We start from the raw sequence: 13,680 nt of genomic DNA on the forward strand, positions 1-13,680 counted from the left end.
CCCCGAGCCTTCTGCAGGCCAGCCAGAGTGAGCAAAACAAAAAGCCTCGGGGGCCACATGTGTCCACTTGACTTAGATCAGCATCCATCCTAAGTGGATTATTTCCCGAGAGGCTAGAATCTGTTCTCCTGGCAGCCATCAATCAACTGATGTTCATTAAATGCCTGCTATGAGCCAGGCCTACCTACCGGTGAGGGAGGCGAAGAAGGAATAGGATACTGGCCAAGCCCACATCGGAGCTTGCCTTCTGGTTACAGCGACATGAAATAGTGAGTCACAGAATGAGGGAGGGTGTTCTGTGTGAGGTGAGAGCTGTGGATGAGCATCGTTCTGAGTGGATGCCAAGGTCAGTATATGCCAGGGTTGCAGGGCTGGCTGGCTACCCAGAGGCTGGGAACTTGATTTGGATTTTGAAGATGGGGTCCAATTCCAACAGGGGGAAACATTTTAGGAAGAGAGAATGCTGGGAGCTGAAAGTCAATGGATTTGGAGATATTGGTGATTGGTGTTTAAGTGGCTGCATCGTGCCATGTATATGTAAATATATATCAGCCTCACAGCAACCTATAGGACTGGCCTTATCCCCAAATGCAGCCCAGAGAGGTTAAGGAGCTTGCTCACTGTTACACAGCTGATTTGAGGCCCATGGTTTTCTAATATTTGGCCCTAAACAAAGAGTATGTCATTGGATTAGAACAGAGTCTGAAGAAGAGAATAGAGGGAGATGATGTTAGATGCTCAGATGGAAGACAGATGAGACTTTGTTCTGGCTGTTGACATTGTTTAATTTCACTGAGCCTCAGCTTTGTAGTCGGGAATTTTAAAATAATACTGGCCTCGCTGGAGTTACTATGCAGATTAAAATGTAGAATGCACAAAAAGCACTTAGCACACTGGCCTATATAAGCCCTCTTAGTAAACAGAGGCATTTTTAAATTTCCCAACTGAGGAAAGCGAATGATACTTTAGAAAAAAAATGAGAGCTATTATAGGTACTTCAGCAGGGGAGTAGGTATAACAAAAGCCATATTTTAGGACAGTGAAGCAGACAGCACTTGTAAGATGATAAAAGTACAAATGGGGGGGAGAAGAGGGGGAGTTCCCATGGTGGCACAGCGAAAACAAATCCGACTAGGAACCGTGAGGTTGCAGGTTCGATCCCTGGCCTCGCTCAGTGGGTTTTAGGGATCCAGCGTTACCGTGAGCTGTGGTGTAGGTCGCAGACGTGGCTCGGATCCTGCGTTGCTGTGGCTGTGGCCTAGGCCAGCAGCTGTCGCTCTGATGTGACCCCTAGCCTGGGAACCTCCATATGCCACAAGTGCAGCCCTAAAAAGCAAAAAGCAAAACAAAACAAAAAGTACCAATTAGGGTAGGGTAGAGATCGTGAGAATGGAGAGGAATATGTAGAGGTTAGGAAGGCTGCAATCCTCTAATTCTCTTCTGCACTGAGCCCCGCCCCCCAGACCCCGCCCACACACTTGCTCATCCCTGTAGGCAGCGTGACTTCTGTTCATCAGACCTACAGGCGTGGAGTTCATCATCAGAGTCTACACATAGCTAGTCAGGACGGTTTACAGGTTCAAGGGCAGCTTGGTGAGACCAGCAGCATCTCCCAGAGGAGGAAGGGCCGCTGCACGTGCAGCCTCCCAATCAGCGGCTTTTGTCTAGCTTTCATTTGCTCTTCCCTCCCAACTGAATGTAATGCCTTTCCATCATCCTCCGCCTCCAGTGAAGTCGTAACTGCTCTTCTTCCGCACAGCCGGGCACCTGCCACAGCCCACTGGCACTGAAGCCAGAGCCCAGCCCCATGGCAGGCACGCCGTCTCGGAACATCTTGTTAGATGCTGGGAGGAGGAGGTGCATCACGTGCTTACTCGTCCCCAGCGGTGGCTGCTCCCAATGTGATCATGAAGCCGGGGAAAGACTGGGGGAAGGGTTAATTTGGTGGCTGCTTGGCTGCTTACCAAATGAAGTGGCAATCAGGCAGCGAGTCTTTCTCTATCCATGGGTTCTTCTCTGATATTTCTTCTCAGGTTCTGGACCTCAAAGCTGCTTAAGCAATGGAGGGGATAATGGATGGCCAAGAAATTTGGATCTCTGGGTCCTTCGGGAGGAATGGGCAATAGTGTCCTAGTTACAGAATGCCGTGACTGAAGCGAGCCTCGGGAATTATCTTTAGTCTGAGTATTTTCAGACTTTTTCTCTAGCAGAAGAATTCTTCCTTCAAACCAGGCCTTACCTGGAATCTTAACAGATTAAATAGAAAAAGAGCAGAGTTGGTTTGGGTTGAAGCAGGAAGAGGAGGTTCCAAGTCCTGCTAGTTGGTCTGCCCAGCTACCCTCTCTCCAGAGCAGCCTGAGCAGTGGCCCAGAACCTTAGAGCTCCAGGCCACAGCTTGAAAACCACGGACCTGGCCAAAGCTGTTCATTTTACAGTCGAGGAAATGGGTTCAGGGAGTGGCTTTTACAAGATTGCTTGACTTCCTGTCTCCAGTGCTTTTTTTACACCGTGCCTCTTTCATACCATTTTTTTCCACTTTACTTCAGAAAATCAGAATCCTTGAAGTGATGTGAATTTTCCCAGGAAGACTTATATTTAGAAATGTTTGGTCTTATAAATGCTATTTCTGTTGAGTAGGAACGTTGGTGCAAAAATCCTAATCTACAGCTAAAGCCTCCCCTAGAATGTTGGGAGTTTTCAGGGAAGCAGGGGGATCGGGGCAGGGGGTGTTGATGACTGACAGCCCCCTAGTCGCTTCTTTTCTCAGCTAGTTTTGAGTCTGTGTAAATGAATGGCTCTTGCCACACCTCTGATTTCTGAACCCTTACTGCTGAAATGGCCTGGCTTGGTTGTTTTGTGGTGACTAAACCACAGTAACCCTGAGGGAGCAGCAGGCTAAATTCTTATTGTTAAATTTTGTTACAATGGTATCCCCGGAGGACCCTGAGCATAGAAGAAGATTCTCTTTAACTCTCCACTCGCTCGGATTGACTAAATAACATGAATAAATAATTTCACTTTGTCCCAATGAGTCCTCTTCCTTCTGACAACCTTACCATCCTCTAAGGAGTCCTCCACATCGAACTGGGAGTCAAGAACTGAGAACTCTCACCCAGATCGTGGAAGGTCAGCCTTCTTCCTGCTGCATCTCCTTGATGTGGTCGGATCTGCCCTGAAGGCTCTCCACGGTTTGCTCACGCGCCTTCTCCGTTCCACAGCAGTGTTGTGACCTAGGCTACCACGCTAGCCTGAACCGGGCGCTACGCACCTTCCTGTCCGCTGAGCTGAATCTGGAGCAGTCAAAGCACGAGGGTCTAGATGCCATAGAGAACGCTGTAGAAAACCTGGACGCCACCAGCGACAAGCAGCGCCTCATGGAGATGTACAACAATGTCTTCTGCCCACCTATGAAGTTTGAGTTCCAGCCCCACATGGGGGACATGGTGAGCCCTCTCCCCATCCCCACGTCCCCAGGGGGTTTGAGTTCACTAGGTCTAGATTGACTGCACCAGGGCCGTGTTATTCTGGGGAGGGCGAGGCCAGGAGCCAGCTTCCTAGCAGGTAGGTAAAGTCCATTCCACCCATTCAGCTCATAGCTCCTGGTTGCCTGCTGTCCGCTAGGCTTGACTGTAGTTACTTTGGGGATTAGAGCCCTCCGAGGGCTTACAGTCAGCGGAGTTGAGAGAACTATGCATAGGGAAGGGCACCCGAAGCGACCCTCAGGATCTCAGGACCAAAGGAGTTGAAAAACAGCCCATGTGTTCTCAAAACGACTAACAGTTCAGCATGGTTACAAGGGAAAGAAGGAGGTGGAGGCCTCCAAGGGGCGCAACTGGAAGAAGTGAGCGCTGAGATGGGGCCAGATACTAAAGGCTTTTGATGGGGAGGGAGGGCTCAGCCAGGTGATGAAGTGGCCTTTGGCCATTTGGCAGAGTTCTGAAGGATCTTGTTCTCCTGGGTTTAGAAGATTGCGATAAAAGGTGTAGTTTTGTTTGGGTGTTGAGCAAAAAAAAAAAAGTATGGGTACCTAGAGAAAGGACAAGAGCTAAAATGTCATCCCTAAGAAGTCCTGATACTGTCTGCCCAGACAGGGGTGCATGAATGTGGGGGCCCCATTTCTGACTTTTCACCTCCATTGACTAAAACAAGAAGGGCCTAACTAAACTAAAGTGAGAGGAAGGAGAAGCTCTTTGGTTTTCATTACTCTGAATCCTGTGGTTCTCCTTCTGGTGGTTGTATGTACAAATCAAAGCGAATCGTGTCCCTGGGCTAGGAGCCACTGTTTGACCTGTGGGTTAAATCAGTAGGAGGGTATATAGGTTTATGTGATGGAAGAGCTCAGGGTGGATCTTCAGACCTGGTTGGATTTAGGAGTGGGAATTTTGTCAAAACTCAGTTTTTCTCTCTCTGCTCTATATCCTGTGTTGGCTCCATTCTCAAATAGACTTTCATGCCATGGGGGCAAGATGACTGTATTTCCAGCCTTCACTCCCTGTCGACTGAAATCCCGCAGAAGGGATATTTGCCTCCCTCCTCAGAGCCCCCACAAAAGTCTCATTGTGTCTCCTTGGTTCTGATTGGTTGATATGCTTATCCCTGAGCCAATCACCATGGCTGATATCTGCTGGCAGCTGATTGGCTTATGCCAAAGTCACGCACTGCATTCCTGAGTTGGGGAGTCCCCCATCCAAAGCACATGGCCTGAGTTGTGAGCAGAAGGTTCCCCCCAGAGGACAGTCAGTCTTTTTTCCAGAAGAAGGAGGAATGAATGCTGGGTGACCAAAAAACGACAATGTCCTCTCAACAAGGGAATTGTGCTTCCATTAAGATTAGCATCCAGGAGTTCCTCTTGTGGCTGAGTGGGTCAAGAACCCAACATAGTGTCCATGAGGATGAGGGTTCAATCTCGGGCTTCACTCGGTGGGTTAAGTGTCTAGCATTGCCACAGGTTGTGGCGTAGCTTGCAGATGTGGCTCAGATCCAGTGTTGCTGTAGCTGTGGTGTAAACTGGGAGCTTCAGCTCCCATTCTGCCCCTAACCTGGGAACTTCCATGTGCCCCAGGTGCAGCGGTACAAGAAAAAAAAAAAAGATAGCATCCAGGAGTTCCTGTCGTGGCTCAGTGGTTAACAAATCCGACTAGGAACCATGAGGCTGTAGGTTCGATCCCTGGCCTTGCTCAGTGGGTTAAGGATCTGGCATTGCCAGGAGCTGTGACGTAGGTCGCAGACACAGCTTGGATCCTGCATGGCTGTGACTGTGGTGTAGGCCAGCAGCAACAGCTCCAATTAGACCCCTAGCCTGGGAACCACCATATGCCACAGATGTGGCCCTAGAAAAGGCAAAAAGACAAAAAAAAAAAAAAAAAAAAAAAAAAAGTTAGCATCCTGACCCTTTTTAGACATCCTGCTCCAGAATGACAACTGTTGCAATGTAACCAGTGGATTTGTTGTCATCAATAGGCCACAGTGGAGAGTGGGACATTTCTATCCTAAAGACAAAAATGTGGAGATGATTTCTTTCCTCGCCTTCTTGGGGAAAACCAAACCCTTTGCAGTTTGTTTGCATCGCTTAGGAAATGTCAGTGTCTGAACAGATGGGGACGGGAGATGGCAGCATGTGCAGTTAGAATGGGGGGAGGGGTGTCACCCAGCCCCAGGAAGCCCGGGTCCTCACCTGCCCTGGCTTCTGGGCAAACCTGCCTTCCAAGCCTCTTCTCCAGCTGCCACAGAGATTCCTTCCCAAGAAGCCGTGGAACTTGGGAACCAGCTGAGTGGGGTGATACATTTTCTGGTGTTGACTGAGCTGCCTTCTGAGCCAAACAGCTTGTCTCCATAAAGGGGGATTCCAAACACTGGGTGCTCAGGCCCCCGTCCCAGCTCTGTCAGAGCCTCATTTCCATACTCTGGAGCACAGCTGGAATATATTACCTTGCACCCTGGTAGAGAACCACTGCCAAAGCATGCATCAGCAGCCCTGCTGACTCTTAAAGAAACAAGCGTGGAGGTGGGTTTCCCTCCACTCCTCCCTGCTAGGTGAACATCACTTTAAGAAATCAGTCGTTCACTCTTCTGCCTAGGTCCTCACTTTGTGTGATGTAGCTCATCGGTGGTGGCTGAGCCAGGCAGGGGCCAGGACCAGTCCTAGATCTTGCAAAGCTTTTGCATTCCAGCCTCGCCTTCACGTGGAGTGGAAAATAAAAAAAGAGATGCGAGGCTGAGGCTTTCTTGGTCCCTGCAGCGGTCTATCCCCATCAGTGAGGGTTGTCTGTAAACTGTGGCGGCAACACGGGGGAGCTGCCTGGAAGTCCTTGAACTAGGGCCAAAGTTCGGGTGGCATTTTGACCGGAAGCCCTGAAATTGGCCAAAGCCCCACGCTGTTTGGTGTTCTGGGGCACTCAGCACATGAACTGATGCCAAGCACTCTCCGATGCACTGGGAGGAGGCGCTTGGCTCTACCCCTGATGCCCCCCGAGGCTTGTGGGGCTCGGGATGCCTGACCGGTGACATCAGGCAGCCAGAGAGTTTCACTCTTGGCACTAACCCATCCTGGCCACCGAGCTTTCTCCATTGTGTCTGCTTATCCAAGAGCCAGAATGAAGTCAGCTCTCTTTAGATCTGAGAGCTGGCTCAGGCCGGCCTCTCAGCTGGGGGAGGAGGTCAAGTCAGTTGAGCGCTTAAAAGCCAATGGAGGAAAAGGTCAAGTCCCAGCCTCTCCTCCATCTGAAGAGAGGTTTTGTCTTTTCAAGCAGGAGAATGGTCCGTGGGCATGTGAATGTGCCCACTCGTCGCTGGGGAAGGAGGAGGCCGGTTCTATCCAGATGTCTCTCCACAGACAAGAGGCTAAAGGACACGTGGTGGCAAGGTGACAGGAACGGCCTCCACGTGGTCCTGCCTCCCAATCTGCCAGCCTTCTGTTCCTCATCTGTCATCCTGGGGACTGTAGGTGACCTCATGCCCATGCCATAGCCAGGGCTCCATCAGGAGACGGTAGCCCAGCTGTCCCCTCCCACAGCGGGGGGGAGCTTATTGACAGGGGTGCTTGGGGGAAGGGCAGACTTCTCTCCCACACAGATCTGGTGCAGACCTGGAGCAAAATGAGGGCTTTTTGAAAATGCCAGGTTCCACCAGATTCCATGCCCTCTGGGGGCTCTCTCGCAAAGCCCACGGACTTGTTCCTGGCTTCGTGCTTTCTCTCACTGAGTCAGAGCGCTCATGCATGGCCCAGATTTATAAACACACGGCGGCTGCCAACAGCAGCACGTTAGCCTCCTGACCCACTTCTCTCGTGCTTTCCCTCTGGTGTATGATGGGGAATGAAGGAGGGGCCAGAGAGGTGGCCACTTGGACGTCTGGCAGGAAGTCCTCACTGTGCCAAAACATTGTGCATCTGGAGCCCGGGCTGCCCAAGGCCCTCTTCTGTGCCCTAACTCCGGCTTCCTTGGAGCCACAGGCCCTGTGGAGACCTGCCTCTGCAGACCAGGCTATCCCTGTATAGACCAGGCTGGAGATGGGCCCCGAAGAGAGAGACCCGGCCTTTCCAAATAGGTTCCATTTGGAAGCTCATTCCTTTCTTATGCTGTTTGGTTCTGGAAGAGCTCTACGTACTTTGACTTTGCCTTTTGTCTTAATATAGAACCTATGAGCTTTACAGCTTGAGTACGAGTTTTTTTATTTTTTCTATTTTTTATTATTTTCTCTTTTTAGGGCTGCACCTGTGGCACATGGAGGTTCCCAGGCTCGGGGTCAAATTGGAGCTGTAGCTGCTGGCCTACACCACAGCTCACAGCAACGCCGGATCCTTAACCCGCTGAGCAAGGTCGGAGATCAAACCTGCATCCTCATGGATCCTAGTCGGGTTTGTGAACCCCTGAGCCACGACAGGAACTCCTGAGTAGTTTTTTTGTTTGTTTGTTTGTTTGTTTGTTTGTTTGTTTTGTCTTTTGTCTTTTGTTGTTGTTGTTGTTGTTGTTGTTTTTGTTGCTATTTCTTGGGCCACTCCCGCGGCATATGGAGGTTCCCAGGCTAGGGGTTGAATCGGAGCTGTAGCCACCGGCCTACGCCAGAGCCACAGCAACGCGGGATCCGAGCCGCGTCTGCAACCTACACCACAGCTCACGGCAACGCCGGATCGTTAACCCACTGAGCAAGGGCAGGGACCGAACCCGCAACCTCAGGGTTCCTAGTCAGATTCGTTAACCACTGCGCCACGACGGGAACTCCGCTGAGTAGTTTTATTAACAGTAATGGGACCCTGGAACTGACCAAAGAACTGTGTCCTTTTCCTGACCTGATATTGCTTTCTTTTGGCAGGCTTCCCAGCTCTGTGCCCAGCAGCCCGTCCAGAGTGAGCTGGTCCAAAGATGCCAACAACTGCAGTCTCGCTTATCCACCCTGAAGATTGAGAACGAAGAGGTGAGTTTCCTGCTTAGGAGACACAGAGCCACCGTCTGAGTTTCCCTGTCGAAGCTGCTGCCTGTCTGGGAGCAGGTGGAAGGAGCATGCGGAGAATGTCCGGGCTGCTGCAAACATTTCCTCGCCAAATGTAGGCTTGGATTTTCCCCTTCTGCTACATCCTGCCCTTGAACTCCAGGAAGTTGCTCTTGCATTGCCAAAGGTTGAGCTCTATTTTGAGCTTTTGCGAAATGCTTTTCCCCGCCTTTACACTTTTAATCAAAATGGCACTTGGCAGCTGTGTGAACAATATTGTGTCTCTGAAACCACCCCCTCATGCCTGGCTTTTTCCAGCATTTTCAAACAAACAGAGGCCTTTGACTTTGACACTTCAAATGTCTCCGTCCCCTTAGCAAAGGGGGAACTTTCTTCTGAGTCCAGCGTATTTGCTTTCAACAGCTCATTCACAAGGACAGTATGATTGATTATCTGTGCCTTTCTTTTGGGCTCATGTGACTTCTTACCTGGCATCTCAGTAAGGCTTACTTTTCCTAGTAAGATCAGGAAAGCCTGGGGTGTGTCGCTTCATGTGCAAACAGGGGGAAAATTTCATTTGTTGAAAGTCATGAAACAGAGCCTAGGGTATTATGGGACTGGGCCCAACATACATTTTTAACTCGCACTTTATATGATGGGGTTGTTTTGGATTTGTTTCATTCTGTCTCCCTTAGCACTTCCAGTATAGCCAAGACCTAATATTAAATGTTTACATTAAACATGAAATAGCTGAGTCAAGCACGTGGCACAAAGGGAGTGGTGGGTTTTAGGTCTTTACTGGAGAGAGTAGGGGCCGTGTGATGGTCAGCTCTCACTTGACACTCTTCAGTGGGAAGCAGAGCTGTACCTCTGACAGCACCCTCCCTCCTTCCTCCGTCCACTTCCCCAAGCTTCATCATCACCCGCTGTTCTGCAGCCCACCCCTCACGCATTACGTTGGCCCTTATCTCGGCAGGTCAAGAAGACAATGGAGGCCACTCTGCAGACCATCCAGGACATTGTGACCGTCGAGGATTTTGACGTGTCTGACTGCTTTCAGTACAGCAACTCTATGGAGTCCGTCAAGTCCACCGTCTCAGAAACCTTCATGAGCAAGCCCAGCATCGCCAAGAGGAGAGCCAACCAGCAGGAGACAGAGCAGTTCTATTTCACGGTGAGGGGGCTGATGGCCTTGAAAGATCATCTCTAGACACCGCAGCACACAAGGGAGATTCGGATCCCTTGTCCAGTGTTTGCAGGGCAGTCTTTGAATATCCTGATTTGGAGCTGGGCATATCCAGAGACCGTCCCTATACATACATACACATATATGTGTATATGCACAAATATGTACAAATTGTATGTATAACAGGGACCCCAAGAGAAAATAGACCACCAAGAATGCTACCAAGAATATTTTCTTTTGGGAGATCTTTTAACAAGCTAGTAGGCTTTTGTTAGAAAGTTTCCTTCTCAGCCCTAGGGGTGGTGAAAGGGGAACCGCATCTCTTGGTCCTTGGGAACGACATCGAAATATTTTGGCTAACACATAGCTTGTTTTTAAAGTCTGCAGTCTCTTCTAGGTGATATGGTGACATTATTTTATAATTTATGCCAATGGGAAATTATTTTTCATAATTATGGCTAACATTCAAAAGGACAGGTAACGTGTAGCATTGTTGGTTTGCAGAGAATTCGAAAACATTGTATTGTGTTATTCATGCATCTCCCAGTCTTCTTTTAGACAGATGGACCCAATTTTTTTTTAAGTAGTGTTAACAGTCTATTGGAAGGTTGCTGGCTGGTCTTTAGTGCTATTTTTTAATAATTAAGTTATTTTGAGCTTGCCGAGTCGGATTTATTGCCTGAACTAAAATTTATTTCCTAATCTTCTGACGACCAAGAAAGGAGAAATTAAGTTTGCAGATGTGAGATGAAATATAGCCAGTGAATGTGCATACTCATTCTGAATGAGAGGAATTAACTTATTTTTCAGTCAAGGAACAGTCTGCATGTAGTAAATTGAATTTTTCTTCCAACTGGAACCATTTGTTTAATTCTTCTTTGAACGCTGCCCTTTCTCCATTAAGAACACGAGTCATTTGCTGTCTCTCTTAAAGAAGAAATCTGTTTTTTCACATAGTTAAGCTCAGAATTCTTCAAATGTATATATATTTTTTGAATCCTGAAGAAGACTGTTGAAAGTGAATTGTTTCACAGTACTATTCTTTTAAAATAACATTGTTTTGCTTACTATGCAAATCAAAACTTGCTCATTATATAAAATTTAGAAGCAAAAAAGAAACTAAACGTCATCCATAATCCCAAACACTTATAGAGATAATAGTATTAGAATATGTGCCCTCCTGGGTTTTTTTCTACACGTACACACATATGTGAGTGCATGTTTATAATTTTATTAGAAAAAAATGGGATACTGCTCTGCATATTGTTTTATAATCTGCTGACTTCATTTAACAAATTATTAATATTTTTCTGTCATTTAATTATAATGTCCTTGTAATATATTTATGCGTAAAATACTCAAATCCATACAGAGAAAGACTAGAATGGCATTTTGACTCATTCGTTCATTTTTGTAAAATAGAGAGCACATTACCTGTTTTGTAGTGAGTGCTCAAAAATGCTGAAAATTTATTATCAGTATTATCAGTATTAATGCATTCATTAAAAAGTAACTTAAATCCGTTATTTATTAAGGATCAGCTATGTACCAGACACTGTGCTAAAAGCTGGGAATGCTGAGAAAGTAAAATGCAGAGAGGAATGATGGGATTAGGTTTATGAAGAGAGAACTTTTTTTTTTTTAACTGTCTATATTTCTAAATAATTACAATAGGTTGATTTTTATAACTAAAAAGATAAAGGTAAAAAATGTTAAGTGCATACATACACACGTTGAGAAATGGCAGCCAGGATGGATGGAGTTGAGGCAACATCACACACACAGTGACTTTTGTACCCATCAGGCATGAATCAAGAGGAGAAGGGCATTCTTTGAGGCAAGAGCAGCATGTGCAAAAAGCATAAAGGCATGAAAAACCCGGGACAGACGTTAAGAAAACTTCTTGTCTATAATGAAGGTTGTGTACCTCCCCAAGCCTCTGTATCTCAGGAGGTTGTCTAATACTCTAGAGGCTTTTAATAATAGGATTGTCTGGCTGGTCTGTCTGGACTGCTTAGATATAACACTACTTAAATGACCCAAACCTGTTACATGGCAGAGGATTTCCATGTTTGGGATTAAATAAGAATTTTGGACATCCAAATCTCTATTTAAGACTGTCAGAAATTGCTTTTGGGCTTTAAATGAAGCTCGAACATTTGTATTTAAAATTGACCTTCAGGAGTGACCACATTCAAACTGGTGACCTCTCATATCCCGCCCACCCTTTCCCCTCTGAATGCACTGATGTCTTCTAACTCATTTCCTGTCCTTTGTGGCCAGAGTGCTACTTATCAAAATTGTGTGCAAATTTCCTTGGCTAACAGATACATTTTTTGTCTGGGCTTGTCTAGTAACAGATTTACAAGAGAGTTCATCCCTTTCGTGATGGGTGTTTGGGATGCGTCAGATAATTCAATTCATGATAAAAGGACTTTTTGGGGGGGTGGCAGAATGGACAGTCGAGGGAAGGGGCCGTGCATGTTCACCAGGATGGCTGCCTGTGCTTGGCAAGCCCGACAAAGCCAACACCTCTGCCGATGTGCTTTTCTTTGTCTTTGGCCTCCACAAACCTTGCCCTTGTGCTTCCCTTTGCCCTTCAAAGACATCAGAGTAGCACATCCTAGAAGTTCCCTTGTTTGGGGAAGGTTGGGAAGAGGTCTCCTTGTCATGGCTTTGACCCTTAGCATGCGCCTCGTGACCCAGAGGGCTGCGAGGAAAGCTTTTCCACCACTCTCGGCTGTCATCAGATTGATCTGCCCAGATGACAAGTGGAAATTTGAATCATGACCTGGAAAGGTCAGTCATTTGCAAGAGTCCCAGGAAAATAAGCATGGAATTTTAAATCATCTAACTAAACCTTCTTATGTGAAAGATTTAAAAAAAAAAAAAAAAATTCAGGCGTTCCCATCGTGGCTCAGTGATTAACAAACTAGTTAACCGGCTAGTAACCATGAGGTTGAGGGTTCCATCCCTGGCCTCGCTCAGTGGGTTAAGGATCCTGAGTTGTCCTGAGCGGTGCTGTAGGTCGCAGATGAGGCTTGGATCTCACGTTGCTGTGGCTGCGGTGTAGGCTGGCAGCTGTCACTCTGATTGGACCCCTAGCCTGGGAACCTCCATATGCTGTGGGTGCCGCCCTAAAAAGACAAAAGACAAATAATAATAAAAACAATAATAATAATAATAATGTTTTTTAATTTTAAAAAAATCCAAAAAGGATGGGTGGCTTGTCCAGTGTCCTCAGCAAGAGCTGAGACCAGAACCCTGGTCTCCTGGTGTCTGGCCACAGGCATTTTCTCTATGCCCTGCAGAGGAAGCTGAGGTGAGGGAAGCCTCAGAAACAGCTCATCGGCTTTCTGCTCCTCTTTGCTCTCAGTGAGAAGATGTTTTCTGACCTCCTTGGCTTTGCCTCCTTTGTCTTCTACCACACACAATCCAGCACTCTCCATTTTTTCCCATTCTCTTTTTTATTGTAAACGTTTTAAGGAAAAGATTTTTTTAAAGATGCAAAGATTACAAAAGAGCTTACAGAAAAAAGTCAGACCTCTACCCACCCCAACCCTCACTTCCTCTCCCCCCCACCAGTGTTTGAGACCAGTTTCTTCACTGTCCTTCCGGGGTATTCTGTGTGGAGACAACCACTGCTGTACCCTTCAACATAATATTATTACATTAGAAATGTAATGAAAAAATATAGAAATACAAATAGAAGTATACCATTCCTACTCTTCTTCACTTTGCTTTTTTCACTTTATTTTATGATTTTTATTTTCCCCATTATAGTTGTTTATAGTGTTCTGTCAATTTCTACTGTATAGCAAAGTGACCCAGTCGTATATATATATACGACTTTTTCTTTTTCTCGCATTATCCTCCATCCTGTTCCATCACAAGTGACCAGATATAGTTCCCAGTGCTATACAGCCAGATCTCATTGCTTATCCACTCCAAATGGAATAGTTTGCATCTACTAACCCCAAACTCCCAGTCCATCCCACTTCCTCCCCCTCCCTCGTGGCAACCACAAGTCTCTTCTCTAAGTCCGTGAGTTTCTTTTCTGTGAAAAG

The 13,680-nt window shown here is 47.0% G+C and overlaps 1 protein-coding gene across 12 annotated transcripts in view; it reads left to right on the forward strand.

The window, feature by feature from the left end:
- Positions 1–13,680, forward strand: part of SRGAP2 (SLIT-ROBO Rho GTPase activating protein 2) — a 279,254-nt gene that overhangs the window by 204,185 nt on the left and 61,389 nt on the right. For 6 of the 12 annotated variants that reach the window (XR_002335789.1, XM_021063294.1, XM_021063297.1 and 3 more), the window contains exons 8-10: positions 3,219–3,443; positions 8,311–8,412; positions 9,404–9,601. Coding sequence is in view for 11 of the 12 variants with exons in the window: in XM_021063294.1 (XP_020918953.1) it covers positions 3,219–3,443; positions 8,311–8,412; positions 9,404–9,601 (525 nt within the window). In the remaining variant the exon portion in view is untranslated. The remainder of the gene's footprint in view (positions 1–3,218; positions 3,444–8,310; positions 8,413–9,403; positions 9,602–13,680) is intronic. The other 6 variants (XM_021063302.1, XM_021063295.1, XM_021063298.1 and 3 more) reach the window with 1 other exon arrangement.

The sequence above is a fragment of the Sus scrofa genome, chromosome 9, assembly GCF_000003025.6.
Source record: "Sus scrofa isolate TJ Tabasco breed Duroc chromosome 9, Sscrofa11.1, whole genome shotgun sequence".
Lineage (NCBI taxonomy): Eukaryota > Metazoa > Chordata > Mammalia > Artiodactyla > Suidae > Sus > Sus scrofa.